This window comes from Sciurus carolinensis, chromosome 3 (genome assembly GCF_902686445.1).
Source record: "Sciurus carolinensis chromosome 3, mSciCar1.2, whole genome shotgun sequence".
Classification (NCBI taxonomy): Eukaryota; Metazoa; Chordata; class Mammalia; order Rodentia; family Sciuridae; genus Sciurus; species Sciurus carolinensis.
Window position 1 is genome coordinate 44,733,717 of NC_062215.1, and position 23,107 is coordinate 44,756,823.

At 36.5% G+C, this 23,107-nt stretch overlaps 1 protein-coding gene across 1 annotated transcript; it reads right to left on the reverse strand.

Annotated features, from left to right (window-relative positions):
• Window positions 1–4,984: 4,984 nt before the first annotated feature.
• On the reverse strand, window positions 4,985–22,205 carry Znf286a (zinc finger protein 286A). Its single transcript, XM_047542642.1, has 7 exons — window positions 22,157–22,205; window positions 21,506–21,743; window positions 20,445–20,533; window positions 16,546–16,660; window positions 15,012–15,104; window positions 8,249–9,502; window positions 4,985–7,384 (listed from the first exon to the last, which is right to left on the reverse strand). Exons 2-6 carry the CDS (start codon window positions 21,558–21,560, stop codon window positions 8,271–8,273), a joined length of 1,584 nt encoding a protein of 527 aa, XP_047398598.1. The 5' UTR covers window positions 21,561–21,743; window positions 22,157–22,205; the 3' UTR covers window positions 4,985–7,384; window positions 8,249–8,270.
• Between the last annotated feature and the right edge of the window lie 902 nt (window positions 22,206–23,107).

A 23,107-nucleotide genomic window follows, 5' to 3' on the forward strand; every position in this document is an offset into this window, starting at 1 on the left:
AAGTTATGTATTCTCAGCCAGAATATTACATGCTATATCTTTCTTATGCCCTTAAATTTCAGGCACATCTGAGGCTGCCCTTTGTTCATTATATTAGTTTTGCTCATGTAGTCAAGGTATTCCTTAGTTCTGCCATGGAACAATTATTTTTTGCCTTATAGTTGCTAACTGTAACAAGCGATCTGTGGAGAAGATTGTCTAATACTATGCAAATGATCTGTTCCTCATCAAACTTTCCTCTCAGATTTAGCATCAGTTGGTGATTCTTGTTTGAGCCAATCTTTATTGTGATGGTTGTAATATGATGGCTTTCTAGCACTAGCACTTCTTCATATTTACAGTATACTGCCATAAGCAAGAGACTCTGTTCTCCCTTATTTACTTCTTACTATTAATATAAACTCTTGGACCACATTTTTTTCAAATGTTCATCATTCATTAATCTTAACTGTTTTGCTGCTTAAATTGTCCTAGTTTTGTCAGTGAGGGTCACTTCAAGTGGCCTCCTACATCTTTGTCATTTTTGAAGTACTACCTTATTTTTTGGAATAGATGTTCCAGTCTCTTCTTGGAGCTTCCTCTATTAGACCTGCAATCAGCCAATTCTGAGAAATCCTGGTCCCTTTTAATGGAGAAGGGTTTCAGAAATGTAATCTAGCAGGGAAACCTATTAGAAACTCAATAGCCAAGGTTTTTATTGGGTGCTGGGATCTGGGATCATTGCTTCTAGCCCCTTTCAGTGGACAGAGCTAGGAAATGTGTATTTATACTGTCACATACACACAAATATGCTTACTTTTGCCATGTTAATCCAAATCTTTTTACTAGAGAATGATTTGGGTGAGTAATATATAGACAAAATGGGAACAATTAGGAAAGATGAAGATAATTTATGAATAATTTAGAAAATAAAAAGGTGGTATTATCATTTAAGATTACACCAAATAGAAAATATCTGAAGATTATGAAGCAATGATTGGTTTCTTAATTTATAAGGGGGTCATGTAAAAAGTATATGCATTTTAATTCTGTGTTCAATTTGAAATGCAAATAAAATTTCTTATTAAAAAAGAAGATATAAAAGGGATGTGTGTGACTGTAAGTCATGAGTTTTTGTGAGCTCTGTTCATCTGCTAAATTGCTTATGTATATTCGAGAGATCTTGACTGTGTACATCCCCATTAGTTACTTTGGTTAGCAAATTTGTAATTAATATGAGTGGTCAAAAGACTACATGGGAAAAATAGTGGCAACCTACCTGTACAAGAGTTAACACTGCAAACTTGAGACTGCTATCTTTAGAAAGGCCTGCTTACCAGGTTGGCCATTGGCTGGCATCTGGGAAGTTTGATTTGGGATAGTTCCCACCATTCCTAGCACTGATAAGAATGGCTGACGGTTCCAAAATTCTGTATTCAAACAATGTGACTTATGCCACATTTTGAAAGGTAAGAATGCTGTTTATGATATGTGGAGAGTAAGCCTCCTCTCCTACAGAGAGCTTCAAAGGAGATGGTGTTTCCTTGACCTCAGTAGGGGAACATGAACTGTTTTAGAGAATTAAATTGAATTAAATTGAGTGGAAGTATTGTATGTCAGTATAGGACCCTCTGGCTTCCTCCTTTCCTCCTTCTGGCAAGACAAAAGCAATATTTGAGATGATGGTCGTTTCATCTGCTTGGGTCCCTGAGTGATTATGATGAGAACATTCCTGCCATCACAATAACAGGTCACACAGGTGACCTCAAGAATGGGTGTCCTAGTAAAAGGCCAAGACCGACAATGACTGGCAGTGGTTTCTAACTTCAGAGCTGGTTAAGTGGTAGGGTAAGTCTAGGAGATATTTTTCTGATCATCCACTCTGGGTTGTGGGGTGCAGATATTACATCCTACTTCCCCTTTCTCTTGTATATTTTTTCTTAGTATTCCCGCTTCAGGATATCTGGAAGTAGATGTGGTCAACTCCTCACTGTCTGGTGAACCTCAGTAGAGTCCATCTACTTTCAATTATGTCTATCACACATGACAGAATGAAACTGACACTAAGTTGCTACAGATAACATGGACTTGAAATTAGAAGAGCTAGAAACCACAGAAATCTCCTTTTCTGCAAAGGCATGAAAGATCTTCGTTTTAGAGCTAGGATTTTAGCTCAGTGGACTTACCTGGCTTGTACAAGGAAAACAAAAGAAAAGAAAAAAAAAGAAAAAGGATCAGGAAAGATCATGTGCACATAAACCTGCTGAGAAATCCCTGGAAATAAAAAAGTTCCATTTTTTTGGGTTCCCATAGACCTAAGGGAAGCTACAACTCCCGAAGTGGAATGAAAAAGCAAGAGTAATCATATTCACACAAACTTATTTTCTCATGCTACTGTCTTCAAAGACAAATACGTGCCAATGTCCTCAATCTAAAGTAAAGTAATCTTTGTTCCTTAAGTGGGTAGGCATTGATCCTGGAAATTTCTTTTTTTTTTTTTTTTTTCTGCTTAGCACACTAACCCTTTCTCCATTCTGGTGACAGACTCCTTGTGGAAAACCCACTCTAATGGGTTGGATGAAGCTAATTTCTACACTGCCTCACTGATGTTGAAGTATCTAACTCCCTTGGCCATAATGATTGATTTAAGAATGTATGTGCTCCAGGCCAATCAGAATCCTCCCTGCACCTTTTATTCCCTCACTGCTGGGGATTGAACCCATGGCTTTGCACATGCTAGGCAAGTGCTCTTTTGCCCCTGACATATCTCCAGCCACTCCCAGCCAACTTTTTTAAAACAATTATTTGTATGCAGTGATAAGGATTGAATCCAGTGCCTCACACATGCTAAGCAAGCGCTCTACCACTGAGCTACAGTCCGAGCCCTCCCTGCAACTTTTAATGGCACCACAACCACCAACAATGAAATATTCTCTTTTCTTTGGAAACAACAGCTGTCAGGATAACTCAAGTTAAAAGCTGCCAGTAACAATCTCTGTCATTCTGTCTGCAAGAAGAGAACCAATCCTTAGGAAAGCAGCTGCAACAGCAAGAAAATGACCTGATGACATCTTCTGTCACTGGAATCCAGTCATATGTGAAGCCAGATCTCACCATTAAACTCTAGTCATGGTGGCCTTTGTTTTAAACGAACCTAAAATGGGTTTCCACACATGAGTGCTAGATAACCTAGCAGGATTAAGTCACTATGTGCGATGTATGGGACCTAACTAAAATTATGTTTTTGGTGTAGCAAAAGTAATATTTAAGATGGTGGATGCTCTATATCATCTTGTCCCTACATAAGTATTGATAAACCAAACCACAGTGGACAGGTAGCACATGTTAGCCTTAAGGCTTGGCATTCTGGTGAATAGGGTATGCTTTTTGTATACATATGCCAGAGTCTGGCATTAAAGATTAGAAAATTATCATCGAAATACAACTCTGCAACATGCTTATGAAACACTTTCAAATAATTTCATGTAATCTCCACAGAAACCTTATGAAGTTGATGTTGTAGGTAATTTTCTTGGGTTGTGGCCTCTTATCAGTGTGTCAGTGATATTTGGAAAACAGCTCAGTTTGGGGAATCAGATGGGAAAGAGGAGGCTGAACAGACTTATCCATGCTGAAGTCTGTTTTCCAATTGTAGTGTTTGTTTCACCTGCACAACATCTTTGGATTTGTTTGGGGGAAGCACCCGTTCACCTCCTGCAGTACAAGATGTGTGAGTGGGATGGACTCCACTTTCTCTTGTTCCAAGGTTTTACATGAATGTAAGCCAGGTTAATAAAAAGACACCATTTCTGAGGCAGGAGATGTTTCAGAAATTATCATGGTTCAAGCAGAGATAAGTAGCCTTGGGGATTTTGCTGGAGTTATATGGAAAGAAGGTACTCTCCTTAGGATTGTGAATATTAAGAACAATAACTTGGAATAGCCAGTAGACATATTTGTCACCAAAGGAGACTAAGGAAAACAAAGTCAACACAGAGGAAACCAGAGCAAGATGGAGGTAAATGATTCTTGACTTAGCAATGCCTGAATCTCTAGTTTCACCCTTTAGATTCCCCACACCTGTGAACTTTTCTGACATGATAATGTGTTTATGGAAAAACTGGTGAGGATGGCAGGGAAGTGAGGTATGTACATTTTATACATAGTCAACACAATATAAGAGAAGATTATGCCTGAACACAGGTTAAAAAATAAGTTATAATGTGAAAAATGTGGAGAACATTTTTGTGAAAATATCTAATTTTTTGAGAATATTAATTGGAACTTCTGAGGAACCCATAAATGTCATACTACATGCATTACTAGAGGGGGATATCATTCTCCCTTGCCAATAACTTAAGGTGAAGGACAGTTCATTTGGTTCTTGGTTCTAAGATGGCCTAGTTGTGGCCTTAAAAGAACTGGATAAGCAAGGGTAAAGAAAAAGGTCTGTTCCAGTAATTTTTAAAAAGACTGCATCCAAGAAATCAAGAACTATGAGTTAATTACCTATGGACTGAATGATGTTTGATATTTGTATGCAAACATTTTAAACCATGTTTTGCCTAGTTTTAACTGTTCTTTTGTTTTATTTTGGCAGTGCTGAGATTGAACCTGAGGCCCTAACAAGTGCTCTACCAATGAGCCAAACCCCAGGCACAACTGTGTGTTTGATATGAAACCTCTTTCCTGCCCTTTGCCCCCTTTACCCCTGCTAAGTGAATGGTGCTATACCTGGCCTAAGGAATCAGAACTATCTGGTAGAAACTCTCTTCCTTTACCCCATAATCATCTCAGAGATATTTGGGCTGTCAAGGGCATTCATTCCCCATCATGTCTCCATAAGTTATAAAACCCAAATGAAGAGAAGTGTGATTGGTTTCCTGAGTGATACATCTGGTCTTTCTTTGCATCTTAAAATACACTTAAATTAGAATTTAAAAGCAATTTACAAAAGTCTCTGACAATACATGTACAAAAAACATCTTTATTGACAATAGGCCAATAAGAGCAGATAATATAGTTTATAGGTAACCAAAACATTTAAAATGCAGATCATTAAAACTTCCAAGATTTATGTGGAGTACAAACATGTTGTTAGGTTAAACATTAGGCATAGAAAGGACAAATACAAAATGGAAAGGGTCAGAGTTCCCAGTAAAAGAGCAAATTCCTTAACACTATTTAAACGGCAATTAGGTTGTAAACTTGAGTCTCTGAAACTATCAGATAGCTCCTGCTTAAGTGATATTCAGAAGGAATATCCATCTTTAAGATAAGCTGGAGAGCAGGACAGTTACAGTTCCTTACTGGTAAACAAAAGGTGGGGAGATACACTCATTCTAATATAACTTCTCCTGATTGATGCTTAGTCACTTGATGAAAATATGATTTAAAATTATATAAACATTATATATTTAGAGAGAAAGAGAGCATGCGACCTCAGAGTACTCAACACATGAGCAAGGAGGTGGGAGAGGGCAGGAGTAGGGGGCTGTCTATAGGTTATTATGTGCTAGGTCCTATATATGCACTTTCATTTAACCTTTGTGACAATTTTGTGAGGAAGGGATGACTTACTCCCACTTTACAGATAAAGAAACTGAAACCCAGATTAAGTAGTTTTTTCAAGGTTACATAATTACTTACTGGGAGTGGCAGAAATCACACCCAGCTTTGAAAAGCCCATGTTGGTCTTCTTCCATTAGTCAAAATTTGGCCTCCAAAATGAATTTCTTTTCACTCAAGCTTTTGGCACATTGAAAAAGCCTTAATAACTACAACTCTCTCCATCATATATAGTTGCAACCTAGTGATTAAGAATGTTTTCATGCATCATTTCCCATCTTCTGTCCCCCACCCCATTTTTTTCTCTCTCAATATTCTATAACCTTAAAAATAGTAATAGGACTATGGAGTCCCAAGCAGTCCCTCAGGGTATTTATCTGCCTTGTTCTGCTTACCAGTCTAGCTTAAGAGGGTAACCACAATGGCTAGTCCCTGAGGAAGACTATGTTCACCATCATTATAACTTTCCATTCCACTTGTTTCTCTGACTGGATTTAATCCTTCTATTCCACTTCTTGACATGGATTCTCCAGGACAGGGACCAGTTAACATTTTCTATAATGAGCCTAACAGTAAATGTTTTAGGTTTTGGGGGACATACAATCTGCTAAGGATTCAATATGCCCCTCCAAAATTCTTACATTGAAACCTAATCACCCATGTCATGGTATTACAAAGTAGGGCTTTTAGGAAGTGATTAGGTCACCCCAGTGGAGTCTTCTTGAAGGGGACCAGTGCACTCTTAAGGGACTGAAGAGATCAAAGTTCTCCCCTCCTATCAGGTGAGGACACAGAGAAGGAGCCCTCTGTGAACCAAGAAGTAGCTCATCACTGAACCCAAATCTTCTGGTGCCTTGGTCTTGGAATTCTCAGTCTCCAGAACTGTTGAGAAATTTCTGTTTATAAGTTATCCAGTATATGGAATTAGATTATAGCAGCCTGGAGACACAACCTCTGTTGCAGCTATTCAATTCTGTGTTGCACAGAAAAGCAAAGACAGCATGTAACTGATGAGTGTGGCTGAGTTCCAACAAAATTCACAGAAAAAGCAGTGGGCCAGACATGGTCCAAGAGTCCATGCCATAGTTTGCCACTGCCTGCTCTAAACCACTAATACTGATTAAGAGGATGAAAGATTTGAACTCCATTTCCTATGTTTTATTGAGTCAGCTATTCTCACCCTGATCTCTGAACCCTAATCCTTTCTAACCACTTTGACCCTCTTCCATGTGTTTCCATAATCTCTTCCTGAAGAGGCCTTTCATCTTTATTTCCTGTGATTCACATCACTGCTGGATTTATATACTCCAGCCTTCATGAGAGTGATCCCCATTATCATTAATTCTTTATACCTACCCCCTAATTTTCTTCAATCATAAAACTTAAGGATTAATGAGAGGAATAATGTGGAGGGGGCAAATGTATGGAATGAAAGGTAAAGATTCAGAAGAAAAGATGGAATCTGTGATTATGATTTTTTCCTCTAGTTTTCATATAACAAAAATTGACATATGTATAGCATTTTACTAGATATTTATTTGTACTACTGATTTTGTTTTCAATTTTGCCACTGGTTTTTGGTCACCCATGCAACTTATGCTAATATGCCTCTGTGATTTTGTGCCTTGTCCACTTTCTTAAGGGGTCTGGGACAAAGACCAAGTGACATATGGAGAACAAGAACAACAACACGAAAAATGGCAACTTCTTCATGAAGGGAAGCTACTAACCCTTAAGTGAGTCACTTGAGGGCTGTCTCATAAGCTTTTTCCACACCCAACAGGAAAGTATGCCCTGGTGCCTCACAGTTGCTTCAGTTCTCTCCTTGACTGGAATCCTAAATAAAATAACACATTGAATCTATCAACTTTACAGAACCTCAATATCCTACAGTTTTTTCTAAAAGTGACAAAGCACAGTTTGTAGAAAGCTTATAATGTACAGAAATGAAGTCTCCCCTACATTGACTATAAAACCAAGGATTCAATCAATGACAAGATGGACTTGATCAACAACTACAGTTAAGATTCTGACCCACTCTCTACTTCAGGGTAATTCTCAAGGAATTGGAAAATGAAGATCTTACAAAAGAAGAAAAACAAGTATTTAAATCTATGACCAACATAATCCATCTAAATATAATTATTTAGGACTTGCAGTAAATACATTTTAGTTATGTTAAAATTAGTAACCTTCAAGGGGAAGGAAGTGAATCCTAAGTAACTTTCTACTCTTGGCCTTCATAGTTTCTATGGCTAATATAAAAGAAATGATCCTCTGGAGAAAGAATATACATGTAGGAGTCTACTATGGATTCAGTGTAATCTGTCTTTCTGATGAGGGTATGAAATTTCAGCCTAAGTTACAAAATAAGAATTTCAAAGCAAGAGACTACAACCTGCCTCTGGTATATGACTATGAAAAGCGGGGACTGGATTTCACAATGTTTATTCTGCTTCCCTTTCCCAGGATTTCTTGAATTTCCACAAGTGGGTGTTTGGGAGGTTGGGAATTAAAATTTTGAGATCTCTGTTTAGAAGTTTTCATAATTACTTGATTAATGGACATGAAACTTTGCATCTATGGGTGGAATTATATATTAGGCAAGTGAAATTAGATGCCCACAGAATTGGCCCTCAAACACACATTATGGGTCCACCTAAACACTTAGGTGTTTAACACAGCAATAAAATGTACTTACATTTCTTCCCATTCAGCAAATTTCAGGGTTGCTCTTCTGTGTGAATTCTTTGATGTCTGAAGCGTGATGAACTGCACTTAAAGCTTTTCCCACATTCATTACATCTAAAGGGTTTCTCTCCAGTATGAGTTCTTTGGTGTTGAATAAGAGCTGATGAATGAATGAAGGCTTTTCCACATTCACTACATTTGTAGGGTTTCTTTCCAATATGAATTCTTTGATGTTTTGCAAAATTTGAGCTCCGGCTAAAGGTTTTCCCACATTCATGACACTCGTAGGGTTTTTCTCCAGTATGAATTCTCTGATGCTGAACAAGGTGTGTGCTCTGACTAAAAGTTTTCCCACATTCACTACACTCATATGGCTTCTCTCCAGTATGAACTCTCTGATGCTTAGTAAGTGATGAACAATGGCTAAAGGCTTTCCCACATTCTAGGCATCTATAGGGTTTCTCTCCAGTATGAGTTCTTTGATGTTTAATGAGTGCTGATGAATGAATAAAAGCTTTATCACATTCATTACATTCATAAGGTTTCACTCCAGTATGAATCAACTGATGCTGCACAAGATGTGTGCTTCGGTTAAAACCTTTCCCACATTCACTGCATTCATAAGGTCTCTCTCCGATGTGAATTCTCTGGTGTATTGCAAGGGATGAGCTTTCTGTGAAGGTTTTCTTACATTCACTACACTCAAAGAGAATTCTAGTATGAGTTCTCTGGTGTTTAGTTAAATTAGCTCTGTGGCTAAAAGATTTCCCACATTCATTACAAGTATAGGGTTTCTCTCCAGTATGGACTCTCTGGTGTCGAATAAGCACTGAATGGTAAGTGAAGAGTTCACCACAGTCATTACATTTATGAGGTTTTTTCTCTTTACAGGTTCTCTGCTTTTTCATTAAATTTGATTTCTGTTTCAATCTTTTCCCAAGTGAGTGAAAGGCATAAGATCCTTTGGGAACTCTGTCTTGAGTGACAAGGACAGACTTCTGACCAAAGGTTTTCCAATATATATCACGTTCATGATCTCCTTCTTCAGGAAGTGAATTCATATGGGTAAACATTTCTCGCAAGTGTTTCTCCTGTTTTCCTTGCTGACTTTCTAACCAATTTTCACATTCAAGAGCTGTATCCAAGTTGGAGTCATAGACACTACTTCTTGCCAGTCTGTCTATTATTGCAATCTGGTGTGAATCATCTTTGGAAAAATCTTGCATTGAAGTTGAATCTTTGTTCTCAGGTAAAGTCTCCATGTCTGAAAGACATTGGAAATGTAAATTTTCTTCATTTTCTGTGCTCAACAAAAAGGCAGTTCTGTAATAGGTAAGAGTTAATGAAGGTGAAAAGCATGCCTTCAAGGATAGAGTGAATTTGATTTTTATTAGATGATTTGCAAAAGAGAAGCAAAGAGGGAAATAAATGCTCAGTGTATGCAGAGAAAACAAATACACCCTATCCAGGATAGTTAGAAGGTATGAAAGATGACCAGAATGTAGGAGGAATGATGCAGATGAAGCAATACATCAGTAGATGAGCAGGTAATGATTACACTTGGATCAGTACCGGATCAGTAAAAAGTTTCCATTTTTTTTAATAGAGTACCTATCGATATAATAAATATCTAGGTAATTATCCTAGTAAACAGTTACAATTTTGAAGTTTTTAGTCTTGTAATCTACTCATGTTCAGTTCTACTGGCATTTTAATATTCTCAATCATGCTTTTGTGTTTCTAACCAAAAATCCAAAGATACAATGGCAAATATATGAGATGGTTGAACAAGGCTAATTAACACTGTAAAAGACGTGTTAGCAATTCCAATACCTAATACAGAGAAATTATTGAATAAACTATAGGATATACAATGGAGTACTATGCAACTTTTAAAAAAAGTGAGAAAAATCTTTATTATATTGCTATATGATCTCCAGCATATAGTAAGTATTTTTTTAAAAAGCAAGTTGTAAAAGAACATGTATAGTTTGCTATTACTTTTTGTGTAGGACAAAGGGGAGGGAGATCCAAGTATATTATTTGATTTTATTTTCAAAAACCAAGGAAAGATTGGATGGAATGTAAATCTAATGACTAAATGAGAGACAGACTCAGAATTTCAAGGAATATCTGATCCTAGAGAAACTTTTCTCACAGTTTAAGGTATATACTAACCAAGCCAGAATTTCTGTAAAGAAGTGAGTGAGGATATGAACTCATCAGAAGTATTTAAGAATCTTAAGTTGTATGTTCAAAACAGAAAAAAAAAATGACAAAGAAGAAAAAGAAGTGCCTGATAGAAGACATCACCATAACCTACGGTAAGGAAAATTTAGTGTTGATCAGCTTATAAAAATTACGTAGCTGGGGAGTAACACTGGACAAATTATAATGTTACATTGTATGCATATATGAATGTGTAATAAATCTCATTATTATATAAATTATAATGCACCAATAAAAATCTGGAAAACAAAACAAAACCAAGGAAAGATAAATGAAAAACTAATAAAAATGGTTATCTTTAGGGAAAATATCAGAACAGAGGAGAGAGGGCAGATATAGGTGCTAAGTCTTTCTAAATATACCTAATATAAATAAAATGATAGAATAATTTAAACGGTGATTCAAAAGAATAAACAGATCAGTGAAACAGAAGAGCAAGTTTAGAAATAAACTATATTCTTATATGTAACAATTAAAGATAACAGGAAGGTGATATTTCAGTGAACAAGATTTCCTTTTTCAAGAAAAGGTACCATGACACTAAGAAAATTAAGTTAGATCTATCTTTTATTCCATATATCCAAATACATTCTACTCATTTATCTATCTAATCATCTATCCATTTTATTCAACGAGTAACTACTGAATATCTACCACATGCTAGGTTCTATGGCTGGGGAAAAACACACAGCCCTTATGCACACAGGAGAGAAAATTTAACATAACCTTTGCAATAAGTATCAAATGAGAAGCCATTGAAATATTTTAAGCAAAGGGATGGCATGATCCAATTTTGATTTTGAAAACACTCTTACTGTGATATATAGAATGGAGTATATGGGGGGGTAAAGATGGAATCAGGGAGATTATCACAGTAATTTAGGCAAACAAAAAGAATATGGAAGGATATTAACAAGGAAGAAATATTTAGAATAATTTGGTAAATACAATGGTGAATTGGATAAGGGAGGGAGAGGGAAATGTAAAGACTTCATAGATTTCTGGCATATATGATTTGGTAAGACAGTAAGTTATCATTAAGACAACTATTGAAAAAGGATTTTGTTGGGAAAGGGGAATTGGGGCATATTTCAGATACATAGTTTTGAACACTTTGCACTGAGGAATCTTTGACATAATTAAACAGAGACATGAGCTAGTCACACAGATGTTCCGAACAGGAGTTCTGAAAAGAGATCTAGGACAGAAATACAAATGTGGGACTTATCTGAATAGATGATAATTGGTGATGAGTGTGATGAGACTACCTAAGGTGAAAGTAGAAGCTGCAAACAGATGATAAGTCAGCCAAATCTGACCTCAGGCATATTGTTTGTCTTTCACCATTTATACATTTTTTAAAAATTATTTGCTAACATTGAAAAATAAGGGTATATCACAGAGAACCAAATTTTAGGTTTCTCTTGGAAAAAAAAATGGAAGCATACTGAAGAACAACGACCAGTTCAAACAAGGGTTGGCAGCTATAGTTTGCTGCCTATTTTTCTAAATAAATTTTTATTGGAACAGTCATATCCACTCATTTACATAAGACTGTTTTTGGTATCATTATGGCAGACTGAGTAGATACAGAGATACCATCTGTCCCATAAGATCTAACCGTTTACGACCTAGCCTTTTACATAAAAAGCTCACCAGTCCTTGAATTAGAACTAATGGAGTAATGGCTACTACTTTCAGTTGAGGCATGTGTTCCTCTAATTTACCATTCTGACCTTGCTTGCTTCGCTCAGCTATATTACCTCCTGGCCCATGTTAAACACTCAAATTTATGACTCTAGGGATACAAAATAAAAGGGAGATTAAAATCAAATCTTGAGCAATTCAAACATTAAATTGTTAAGACACACAGAAAAGCAAGAGATGATTCCAAGTAAATTAAGGATTTAAAAAACAAATACAGTAGGAAACACAGGCAAATATGTATGTAATCTTGGGGTGAGAAAGGACTTTTAAAGGAATACTCAAAAGGCAGAAAATAAAAAATATAAACTATTAAATTTGTTCATTAAAAGGCACTGCAAAACAGAAAGGAAAAATCTGGAAAAATATCTGCAACATAACAAAGGGTGAATATATACATTCTCAGAGATCACTAAGAAAAGAGCAGTATTTCTCCCCAGAAAAGAAGAGTGGTAAGTAGACAAGTCACAAAGATGGAAAGACTTATAAGGAGAAACAGACAGATATCCATAATCACAGGGAAAGATTTTTTAAACTCCTTCAGTATTCAAAAGAATATATTTTTAAAATATATTTTTTAAAAAGAATATTCAGGAAGGATTTTATGAGATATAATATGTTCATGTGTGCATTCTGGAAGAATTTTCTTTATGATCTATAACATATATGTATATATGTACTTTTTTCTTTAGAAAAATTCTTCCTAAATGTTTTTTAAAAAATCTTTTTATTATTATTATTTTTTAACGGTATGGTGTTAGAGCATAGACAGACAAGTAAACCAAAGAGCTCAGAAATAAATCCAGGTACAAATGCAAGTATATAGGGGAATTGGGTTTACTACAAAAACATCAATTCAAATCTGTGATGAAAGATAATTTAATAAATGATCTTGGATTATGAACTGTAAGCTTAGAAAAAGAAAAAAAATTGGTTCCCTATTTCATATCATATACAAAAATATCTTTAAAACAAAATTTGAACATTTTAGAATAAGATAATCTTTCTAACAGTGGAATAAGGAAGACAACTTCCAAAAATTAAACTATAAAAAAATCAGTAAATCTGACCTTAAAATTTAAAAAATTCAATATGCTTAATAAAATAAAATAGCCAAGACTGGAAGAACCTTTTTTTTTTTCACTGTCATACATTAGAATCTAAAATAAATAACTCAGAGAAAGATGTTGAACAGTTCAATTTTTTAAAAATGAACAAAGGATATTAATAGGCAATTCACAAAAAAGGAAACATGAAGAGCCAATAAACAAAAAATGCTCAAACTCTTATTTAGCACTCAGAGAAATGAAAATTTAAAAACATAAAATAGCATTTTGGACCCACCAGACTGTAAAAAATTAAGTCTGATAACATCAACTATAGGCTACGGTGGGTATGGAACCCAGACAATTCCTAATAAAACTAACATGTAATTATTCTTCCAGTTGTTTACCTTAACCCCAACTCTGAAGATGAACATGTATCAATAAACAGAAACCTGTAATTCTGTTACTAGTGGCAAAACAGTAAAATTAAACTGTTCACATTATTCAAACTAAGGACATACTCCATATTAGTTAAAATAAAAAAAAACATGATTCATCAGTTAACATAGGTTAAACAACAAAATACAATGTATACATACACACTGGTAAACACTGGAATAATTCACATCAACTTTGAGATACAGTAATTCTACAGAAATAATGAAAGGACTTTAACTAATTAATCTCTAATATGTTTTACTTCTTAAAAAATAAAAAAATCACATACACACGAATGGCTAAAATGAAGACAGATAGTATTAAGTGTTGGTAAGTATATGGAGCAATTAGAACTCACATCTTCTACTTGTAGGAATATAATGGGTATGTTAACTTTGTAAACTTTGGTGATATCTACCAAAAATAAACATGCACCTAATCTATGACTCAACAATTTTACCTACATGTATATATCCAACAAAGGCATGTATCTGTTCACAAAAAGACACATGAAAGAATGTACATAACAGCAATATTCATATAACCCAAAACTGGAAGCTATCAAAATGCCAATCTTTAAGAGAATAAATAAATAAATAAATTGGATACTGACATAATGAAAGACCATATGATAATGAGAATGAATGAACTACAATAACAGGTCACAACATGGACATATCTCACAGTTAATGGTTCAGTGAAGGAAGTTAGACACAAGAATATATACAGGGGGCTGGGGAGATAGCTCAGTCGGTAGAATGCTTGCCTTATAAGCACAAGGCCCTGGGTTTGAATCCCCAGCACCCCAAAAAAAAAAAAAAAAAAAAAAAAAAAAAAAAGAATATATACAAAGTGATTCCATTGATATAAAGTTCAAGAACATCAAAACTAACCAATGATATTACAAGTTAGGACGAGTTTATCCCTGGGAGGAGGGAGGTGACCAAAAGAGGGCATAGGCGTATTTCAAGAGGTACTGGTAAAGTTGTTTTCTTGATATGGGCAGTAGTTACATGAATGCATCTGGTCTGTGAAAATTCATAGCATTTATAGTATTGATGCTTTTATGTATTTTATATATTTGACCAAAAAAAGCCAACAATAAAAGAAAGAAAAGAAAAAAGAAAGAAGCAAATGAAGTAAAATATTAGCATGTATGTTTAATATTGGTGATGAATACATGTTATTTTATTTTCTGGACTTCTGTGTGTACTTAAAATGCTTTAGAATTTAAAATAAAATACTGAAAATAAAAACACATAGGTACTTCTAATATTCTTTCTTAAGCATTAAAAAAATGCCACTTATTTACTGTTCTGCTGAATATTTCTGAAGATTCCCAATTATATGACTCACCTGAATAGCTGCATTTGGGAATTCTTCTCTCAAGTTTTAATGGTTCTTTTCCACTGTTCAAATTATAATTCTCAGGTTTGGAAACTGGAAGCCCTATTAGTTAAAAAAAAAAAAAAAAAAAGGAGAAATAAATGAGGAAATGGAACTTAGCTTTTTGTGATGGGCCTAAAAATTTATGCTGCAGTATAGTCCCAGCCCCATAATCTACAAGGACAAAATGTTATAAGATCCAGAATAAGGGAGATGGGCCTCTAAATGGAGTTAAAAATACATGCAGTATGAGTTTAGGCCTGGTGGAAAGTTAAACTGGGTTTGTCTCTTAATTTCTTTATTGTACAAAGAAATTTTACTTAAATAAATAAAAGAAATCTAGAGCAATCTTGCAGATTAGTTCTTACTAATGGGAAAATTGGGGAAAAACTTGGACTTCAGTGGCACCACAAAATTGTGACTGTGGTCACTAGAGTTTGTTTTTGTTTTTTTATTTTTATTTTTAAATTTTTTTATAGACTGCATTTAGATTCATTGTGCACAAATGGGGTACAACTTTTTGCTTCTATGGTTGTGCACAATGTAGATTCATCCATTTGCGTAATCATACATGTACATAGGGTAATGTCTGTCTCATTCTACCATCTTTCATACCCCCGCCTCCTCCTCCCTCTCATTTCCCTCTATGCTCTCTAAAGTTCCTCCATTCTTCTCTCACCCCCCAACCCCCATTATATATCATCATCCACTTATCAGGGAAAACATTCAGCCTTTGGTTTTTTGAGGGGTCACTGGAGTTTTTGTCTGCTAATATTTTTCCTTTCCTCCTTTTCTGTTTATTAGAAGTTACTTTCATTGAGGATTTGTTACATGAGGTTTGGGAAGGGCTACTACCTTTCCACCCCTCACAAAAACATGCATTTTCTTTTTTGCTCAGTTCTCTAACTGAATAATAATGTAATCCTAGAGTTGCCAGTGGCCATCTCTGCCACACAGAGAGATCCTAAAAATAAAGCTAATATAAAGATTAAGAATAAACAAATAAGGGCTGGGGATATAGCTCAGTTCGTAGAGTGCCTGTCATGCACAAGGCCCTGGGTTCAATCCCCAGCACTGCCAAAAAAATAAATAAATAAAAGAATAAATAAATAAAATTCCTGATGACATATTTGATTTCCTGAGTCAAGATTTCTCCTGTTTTAAAGCTAGTTTAAATTAGGCTGTCACTTGAATCCTGGTACACAATAGTCATAGACATTTCACCAAGATCCTACAACAGAAATAAGAGTTTTCTTAGTTGGAGTTACGGTTCAGTTGTAGAGTGTATTCTTAGCAGGTCCCAGCTTCAATTTCCAGCAAAACAAACAAACACAAACAAAAAAAAACAACAAAAAACTCTAGAAACAGATTTTTCTCTAATTTCCAAAGAATTAATACTCTATGACTTCTGAAAGCAAAAATGAGTGCAAAAATGAAGTTATTTCATTTTTAATGAAATAATGATATCCACATAAGCAGATTTCAGAGTCATGAAGATTCTTACAAAGTGAGACCAAGTTCCTATAGTTCTCCAGCATCACATTCCTTTGTGTAGGATCCAGGTTCCTCCACTCCTCTGGAGTAAAGTCCATGGCCACATCCTTGAATGTCACTCTTTCCTAAGACACAAAACATACCTGTGTTTACCATCTTTCACTTGATAGCCTGCTTTTTATCCCCCAGTTTCAGCTGGAATGAAGCAAAGGCCTGAGATAACATTCAAAAAGGGAAGTGACAAAAGTATTCTAACAATTTGGAATCTGAATATTCTATGTATAGTCAATGAATATCAACTGGGTGCCAGGCACACTGTGCTGGTCTCAACATGAGAACCAAATGAAATAAGATCATGGTTTCTCCTTTGAGAGATTACAATTTTCCTGGAGAATGAAATATTGACAATGAGTTAACAATATTGTTTGGCAAAGTAAACAAAATATAGGTAGAGGAAAAAAAGAAAACAGGTCTATACAATTCCCCTGTGATTCCCTAATAAAGATTTGAAGAATCAACCTTCAGAAGATGAACTGCAATATAGAATTTGCAAACAGAAGCCATGTTGTCAAAACACTGGCAGTGAGCACCAAAACCCATTAAACATTAGTACTTCAAGGTAAAAGGTATTAAATTGGAAAAATGACTGCAACAAACTGATTGAGATTTAACTCACACAGGTTTATGTGTAAAATACCATTCAGATTTTGTTTCTATAAGACAAAAGATACAAAAATTATGAGATAGAAATGTATCAGTATTGAACATGCCCTTTAAGTAAAGTCATAGGGAATGGGAATAAAAGTCTAAGGCTACTGAAACAAACATATATAAACAAACCTTGGAAAATAATATTCTACAGTTGGTGTAATAGTACAGAAAATGCCTTCTCTTTAAACAATCATGAAGCATTTGCAAACACTATCGAAATTAATTTCAATAAATTCCCAAACAGAAATAGAAGAGAGAAATGATGGATGATAATAAAAAACCATCAGATTATACAAATAATAATGAAATAATGTAGAACCCAATGCCAAATGACTAAAACTGTACTCAGAGGAAATTTCAGAGCTTTAAACACTTTCATTTCATTTAAAAAAAATGTAAATAAATGAGAGCATACAAATCAAGTTAAATAATAACAACAACAAATTAAGGATAATGGAAAGCACTGTAGGATAAAACAGAACAGAAAAATAAGACAGATGGGAAATCTGAAGGTCTGCAGGGTACAGTATTAAACCATTGTTAATGTCCTAATTTTAGAAAAAGAATAATACAAAGTAAAAATGTTAATTTCTAGAGAACCTGGACAAGATCTCTCTGTAATCTTTGTAACATTTCTTATGTCTATAGTTTTTCCAAAATAAAGTTTACAAAATGGAAATAATCTGAGATTTAAGAAATAAAAGCCATGTGCTGTGGTGCAAGTCTACAATCTCAGCAACTTGGGAGGCTAAGGCAAGAGGAACACAAGTTCAAAGTCAGCCTCAACAACTTAACAAGGCACTGAGCAACTTATTGAGACCCTAGATCTAAATAAAAAGGGCGGGGGATGTGGCTCAGTGGTTAAGTGCCCTGGAACGAGAACAATCAATCAATCAATCAATCAGACTTTGAAAAGAAAATGTAAAAATCACTAAGCAGTCACTAAATGGAAAAGATGTTATGAAGAAAAAGACCTTGATCCCAGACTCTGCACATACATGGTTAAATCAACACTCAGTGGCCTATGGTTGTTATAAGGAAGGAAAATCAGAACAACAAAAAATGCAAACAATTGTACAAAAGGTAGGAAAATATACAAAAAACAAAGAAAGCATAGGAAACAGAATTATAACCATCACTGGCAAGAAAAATTTGAAACACACATACTAAATGTGAATGTAAATTTCCATAAAACAGTTTCTAAAAGTCATGTCCCACTTAAGACCCCAAACAAAATATTATCCCAAGGTTGGGGACTGGCAGGAAAACAAAATACAGTTAAACCACATGCCTAAATATAGTAGTGCAAGCTCAATAAAAATATGCAAAATATACATTGGACTGTATAGGAAGAGGTGAGGGACTAAATTTGGGGAGGGAAGTAATAATATCTTTGTATTTCTATATTCTGTGATGTTTGCCTTGTTAAATGAGGAAGAACTAAAAATAATATTTTAAAATCTAATAAAAATATTCAAAATTGTTTATTAGCATCAAAAAAAATCAAAATCTAATGAAACACAAAATAACAGTTTCGTTTTTAATTTCCATAAAAGATTCAATCACCCTGATGCTGTAACAGTCTTGAATCTAATATCAAAGTATTAAAACATATAAAGCATTCACCCTTCTTTTGGTACCTATACACTGATTTTCCTCTGGCAGTTGTGCCAGGCCATTTTTTAGCCTCTCTAGTTTTGATTCCATTTTGCAGTCATGGTTAGAATGTGTTTATATATACAGATATAAATATATTCCACAGAGAATTTACACTTAGACAAGGCCAATGATGGTCCAGGAAAGGGCCTAATCTGTTAGAATTCATCCTAGTACATGTGCTGGAATGAGTGGGAGAGAAGCTGCCATTTTTCCCTGGCCTTCAAAACAGGAATATGGAAACCTTAACTCATCTGAGGCCAACAGTAGAAGAAAAGCCTGCTTGACAGCAAATCAAAAGGTCAGTGAAATGGGCAGAATAGGTTTTAATCTTATTGCTTGAGCCTCTATTTAGCCAGACCTGGAGTTTTCAGTTATATCAGTCAATAAATACCTTTTTTGGGGGGAAAGGGGTACCAGGGATTGAACTCAGGGGCACTGAGCCACATCCCCAGCCCTATTTTGTATTTTATTTATAGAAGGGTCTTACTGAGTTGCTTAGCACCTCGCCATTGCTGAGGCTGGCTTTGAACTTGCCATCCTCCTGCCTCAGACTCCCCAGCTGCTAGGATTACAGGTGTAATCACCACAGTGCCCAGCAATAAATACTTCTTTTTGCATAAGCCTGTTTGAGATGAGTTTCATCACATGCAATTTTAAACTTCTTGACTAGAAGTCTCCAAGACTCATGTAAGACAACTGAGAAACCAATGAACACAGACTCATGTAAAGGGAACTGAGTAGCAAATGAACACAGGCAAGTATATAAAGGAACCTGAGAGGTCACTTTTATAAACACTAACAATATGTATTTGTATTTATATCTTGGATTACAGTAGTAAAGAGGAAGGCTGATTAAGGAATCATAGTATGTTGTACACATCATAGAGTTCTTTTTTCTATCAAATTTCCTTAAATAAAAATTGAAAGCTCAAAGACAAACCACATAAATTAAAAAATTTGTAATATTTGCCATAGCTGCTCTTGCACAGGGCAGGGGTGGCAATGATATAAATGTAAATTGCAGAAATAATTCTCCAGCATTTGCCTCCTTGGAGGTCTAGACTGGAGTCTAATGGTAAGTTTACCCTTCCTAGGCTTTCCTTTTATAGCATTAATTTGAACTATTGGAGTATTAATTACCTTCTAATCACTTCATAATTTAAGGTGTTTTCTTAAACTCCTACATAGAGTATCACACTTATTTTTACTCTAGAGAGAAATGTAAGTTTTAAGGAGCATTTGCCACATTATCTTTAAAATACTTTCCCACATTACCAAGCACAGAAATTAGCATGGTAGGCCAAAGAAGGGAAATGTTGCTTACCTGCCTGTAGAGGGACAACAAAAACTAGATGGAGAAGTGAGGTACTACAAAAAAATAGAAAATTTTTCCTACTGAATTTATTAGCTTCTCAGAATTAGAACTCAGCACTCTAGATGGGCTCTAGTAAATAAAGAAACTCCTATCAAAAAGAAGGAAGTACACCTGTACTCTGAGAAATAACATGGGATTTCAATCATCAGTAGACTCACACTCACCTGTGATCTGGCTGTGAGGCGCATAGCTGCCACTTCTTCATTTTCTGTGTTCTTCTCCTGGCAGAGGGGGAAATCCTGGGAAGACATAGCTAAGGGAAAGAAAGCAGTAATGATGGGGACTGAGATGCCACTGAGACTTACAAGACTTACAAATCTAAAAATCCCTCTATCACACGAAATGTACCCTTACTACCATTGAGACTGAAAGGACCCCAAACAACCTATTGCCTCCCAGAATTATGGAAAATGTTGCTACACCAGGCTTAAATTCATTTGCTATAATCGTATCACATTCTGGAAAGTGGTCCTCTCTGATCTTGAAATTAGATAACTCAGTGAATTTCCCAATTCAATCTACACAAAATTAGTATCAGAGAAGTAGTTTCAATGGTTCTCAAAAACTACTCCAAAAAGCTTATTTAAAATGTAGATTATTGGACCTCACTTCAATAATTATCACTGACTGAATACGGAGTGTAATCTAAACACCTATCAAGCATGGGGTAGGAAATTTGGGGGGATTCTGATGCTAGAGGTCACAGAATAAAATACTGGTCTAGTAGTACTGAAAGTCAGTTGATAACTTCTAGTTGTTTTGCATGTTAAACACCACCACCAGTAAAACAAACAAAGCATCAAACCTGCAAAGAATTGAAATCACAGGTAACTGTATGGATAAAGTGGGACAACAGGTGTGGAGAAATTTTTGTCAATCACAAAGTTGAATTCTCAGATCCACTGATGGGGACTAGAATGGGAAATCATTTGAAAGGAAGAGAAAGTGAGAAAAGTGGTTGTGGCTGTGCTCACATCTCAGATTAACATTTTCACTCCTATTTGGGGGGGTTGCTTGGAAGGGTCCGTTATGCACCAGGTTGCAATGGAAAGGACAGGGGATGATCCCACACCAAACCCTCTACACTCAAAAAGTCCATTCATTCCCCAAGGCAATGGAGACAGTCATCTCTGCTAAAGGTCACCTATCCAACGGAACCCTTTTCCCTCCAAGAGGAAGGATTCCACCCTTCCTCCACAGAAGTTCAACACTTGAGCAATTCTACCTTTTTTCTCAGGCATTCCGGCCAAATCTGTCTCCATGATCACCACCTCCTCCATGTCCTGAAGATTTTGTTCTTCACCCAAGTCACGCCTCTATGGACAGAGCAGTTAGAAGTCCCGGGAGCCTCGGAGTGTTCCTTTCTGTCTTTCCTCAGGGGACTCTGAGGAAAGGTCTCAAGTCAGGTCAGGTCGGGTTTCTTTCTTACGGTGGAGCCTGCCTCGGTCCTACGGAGCGGGAGCCTGGAAACCCGAGGACAGCATCCCTGAGGGTGGGTCCTCAAATACCTGTCCCTGCGTTGGGAGCGATCCCGGGGGACACGGAACGTCTGAAGAGATGGCGCTGGAGCTGCCGCCGCGGCACGGCAGCGTAGGCAAATCCCGCGGCGCTCCGGGCACTCGCCGAGGACCCGCGACTGCCCCGCGTGCCCCGCTGGGCCCCGCGCTGCCTGCCCGTCTCGCACCGGCCAGCGCCGCGCTCGCACCCGGGTTCAGTAGGTAGGATTCAGGCCAGAGCGTGAGAGGATGAGGCTCAAGGTCTGTCCTCCAAACTCCTTTCGCAAACGAGCACTCCGGCCCCGACTAGGCACAGAATGACCCCTGGGGCCACCTCCCAGGCAGAACGCAGAGGGGCAGCATCGGTAAAACCAACTCACCTCCCATCCTGGGCCTGACAAAGGCTACGAACTTCTCGGGCCAGCTCGGAGTCGCGCATGCGTAGGAAGCTGCGGGGCAACGCCGACCAGCCCCTTCCACCCGGAACTACGATTCCCAGAAGGCCTTGCGCGCCGTCAGGCTCGTTTCTCGGCAGGTGGGAGCACGTGTGGCGGAGCTGGTAGAATCAGAGATCCAGGGAGCTCCTTCCCTGCTGCTAGAATGCCGAGCAGCATCTCTTGTGTCTGATCGCTCACCCAGGGAGGCTGGCATCTCCACAAACGCTGACCCAAATGGCTGGTCTTTTTCGCGCCTTGTCTACACATGTGCCGAACAGCACAATGCTTAGAACTGCAGAGTTCAACGCAAAATTACTCTATTTTAAAGTATTTTAGAGTGTATGACCTTTATCCATGTTTTTGTCCTCCCCAAACTCATCCTTTCCATTCAAACAGTATGAAAGGTGTGTTTTTAGGAGCAGTAGGTTCCAGGTTACACATTCATTCCAATGTTCTTGTATCCTAGACGATCTTGCTTTCCTAAAAATTCCTGTATTATGTAAGATGGGTTGAAAAAATTGAACCTGTTTTAATAAATTTGAGAAATAGGTTATTTGAAGCACCCCTCCATATATATATATATATATATATATATATATATATATATATATATGATGATGATGATCTAAATTTATCAAAAGAAGAAGTTGTTCTCCCAAAGGAACGTGGCTGAGTCCAGTTCTGTTATGGGACTAACCTACTCACTTCAAACTCATCTTGTCTACACTGCTTCTCTTCTCACTGAATAATGTTACTGCCATTTGGTCATTTGCATAAGTCAGAAGAACGATATTCTCAAACCTTTGCTCTCACTGTCTAGTTATCACTGAGGTTTATATATTTCTTTACTCTCCAATTGTTCCACCTCTTTGTTCCCACTAGCTTTATTTTAGT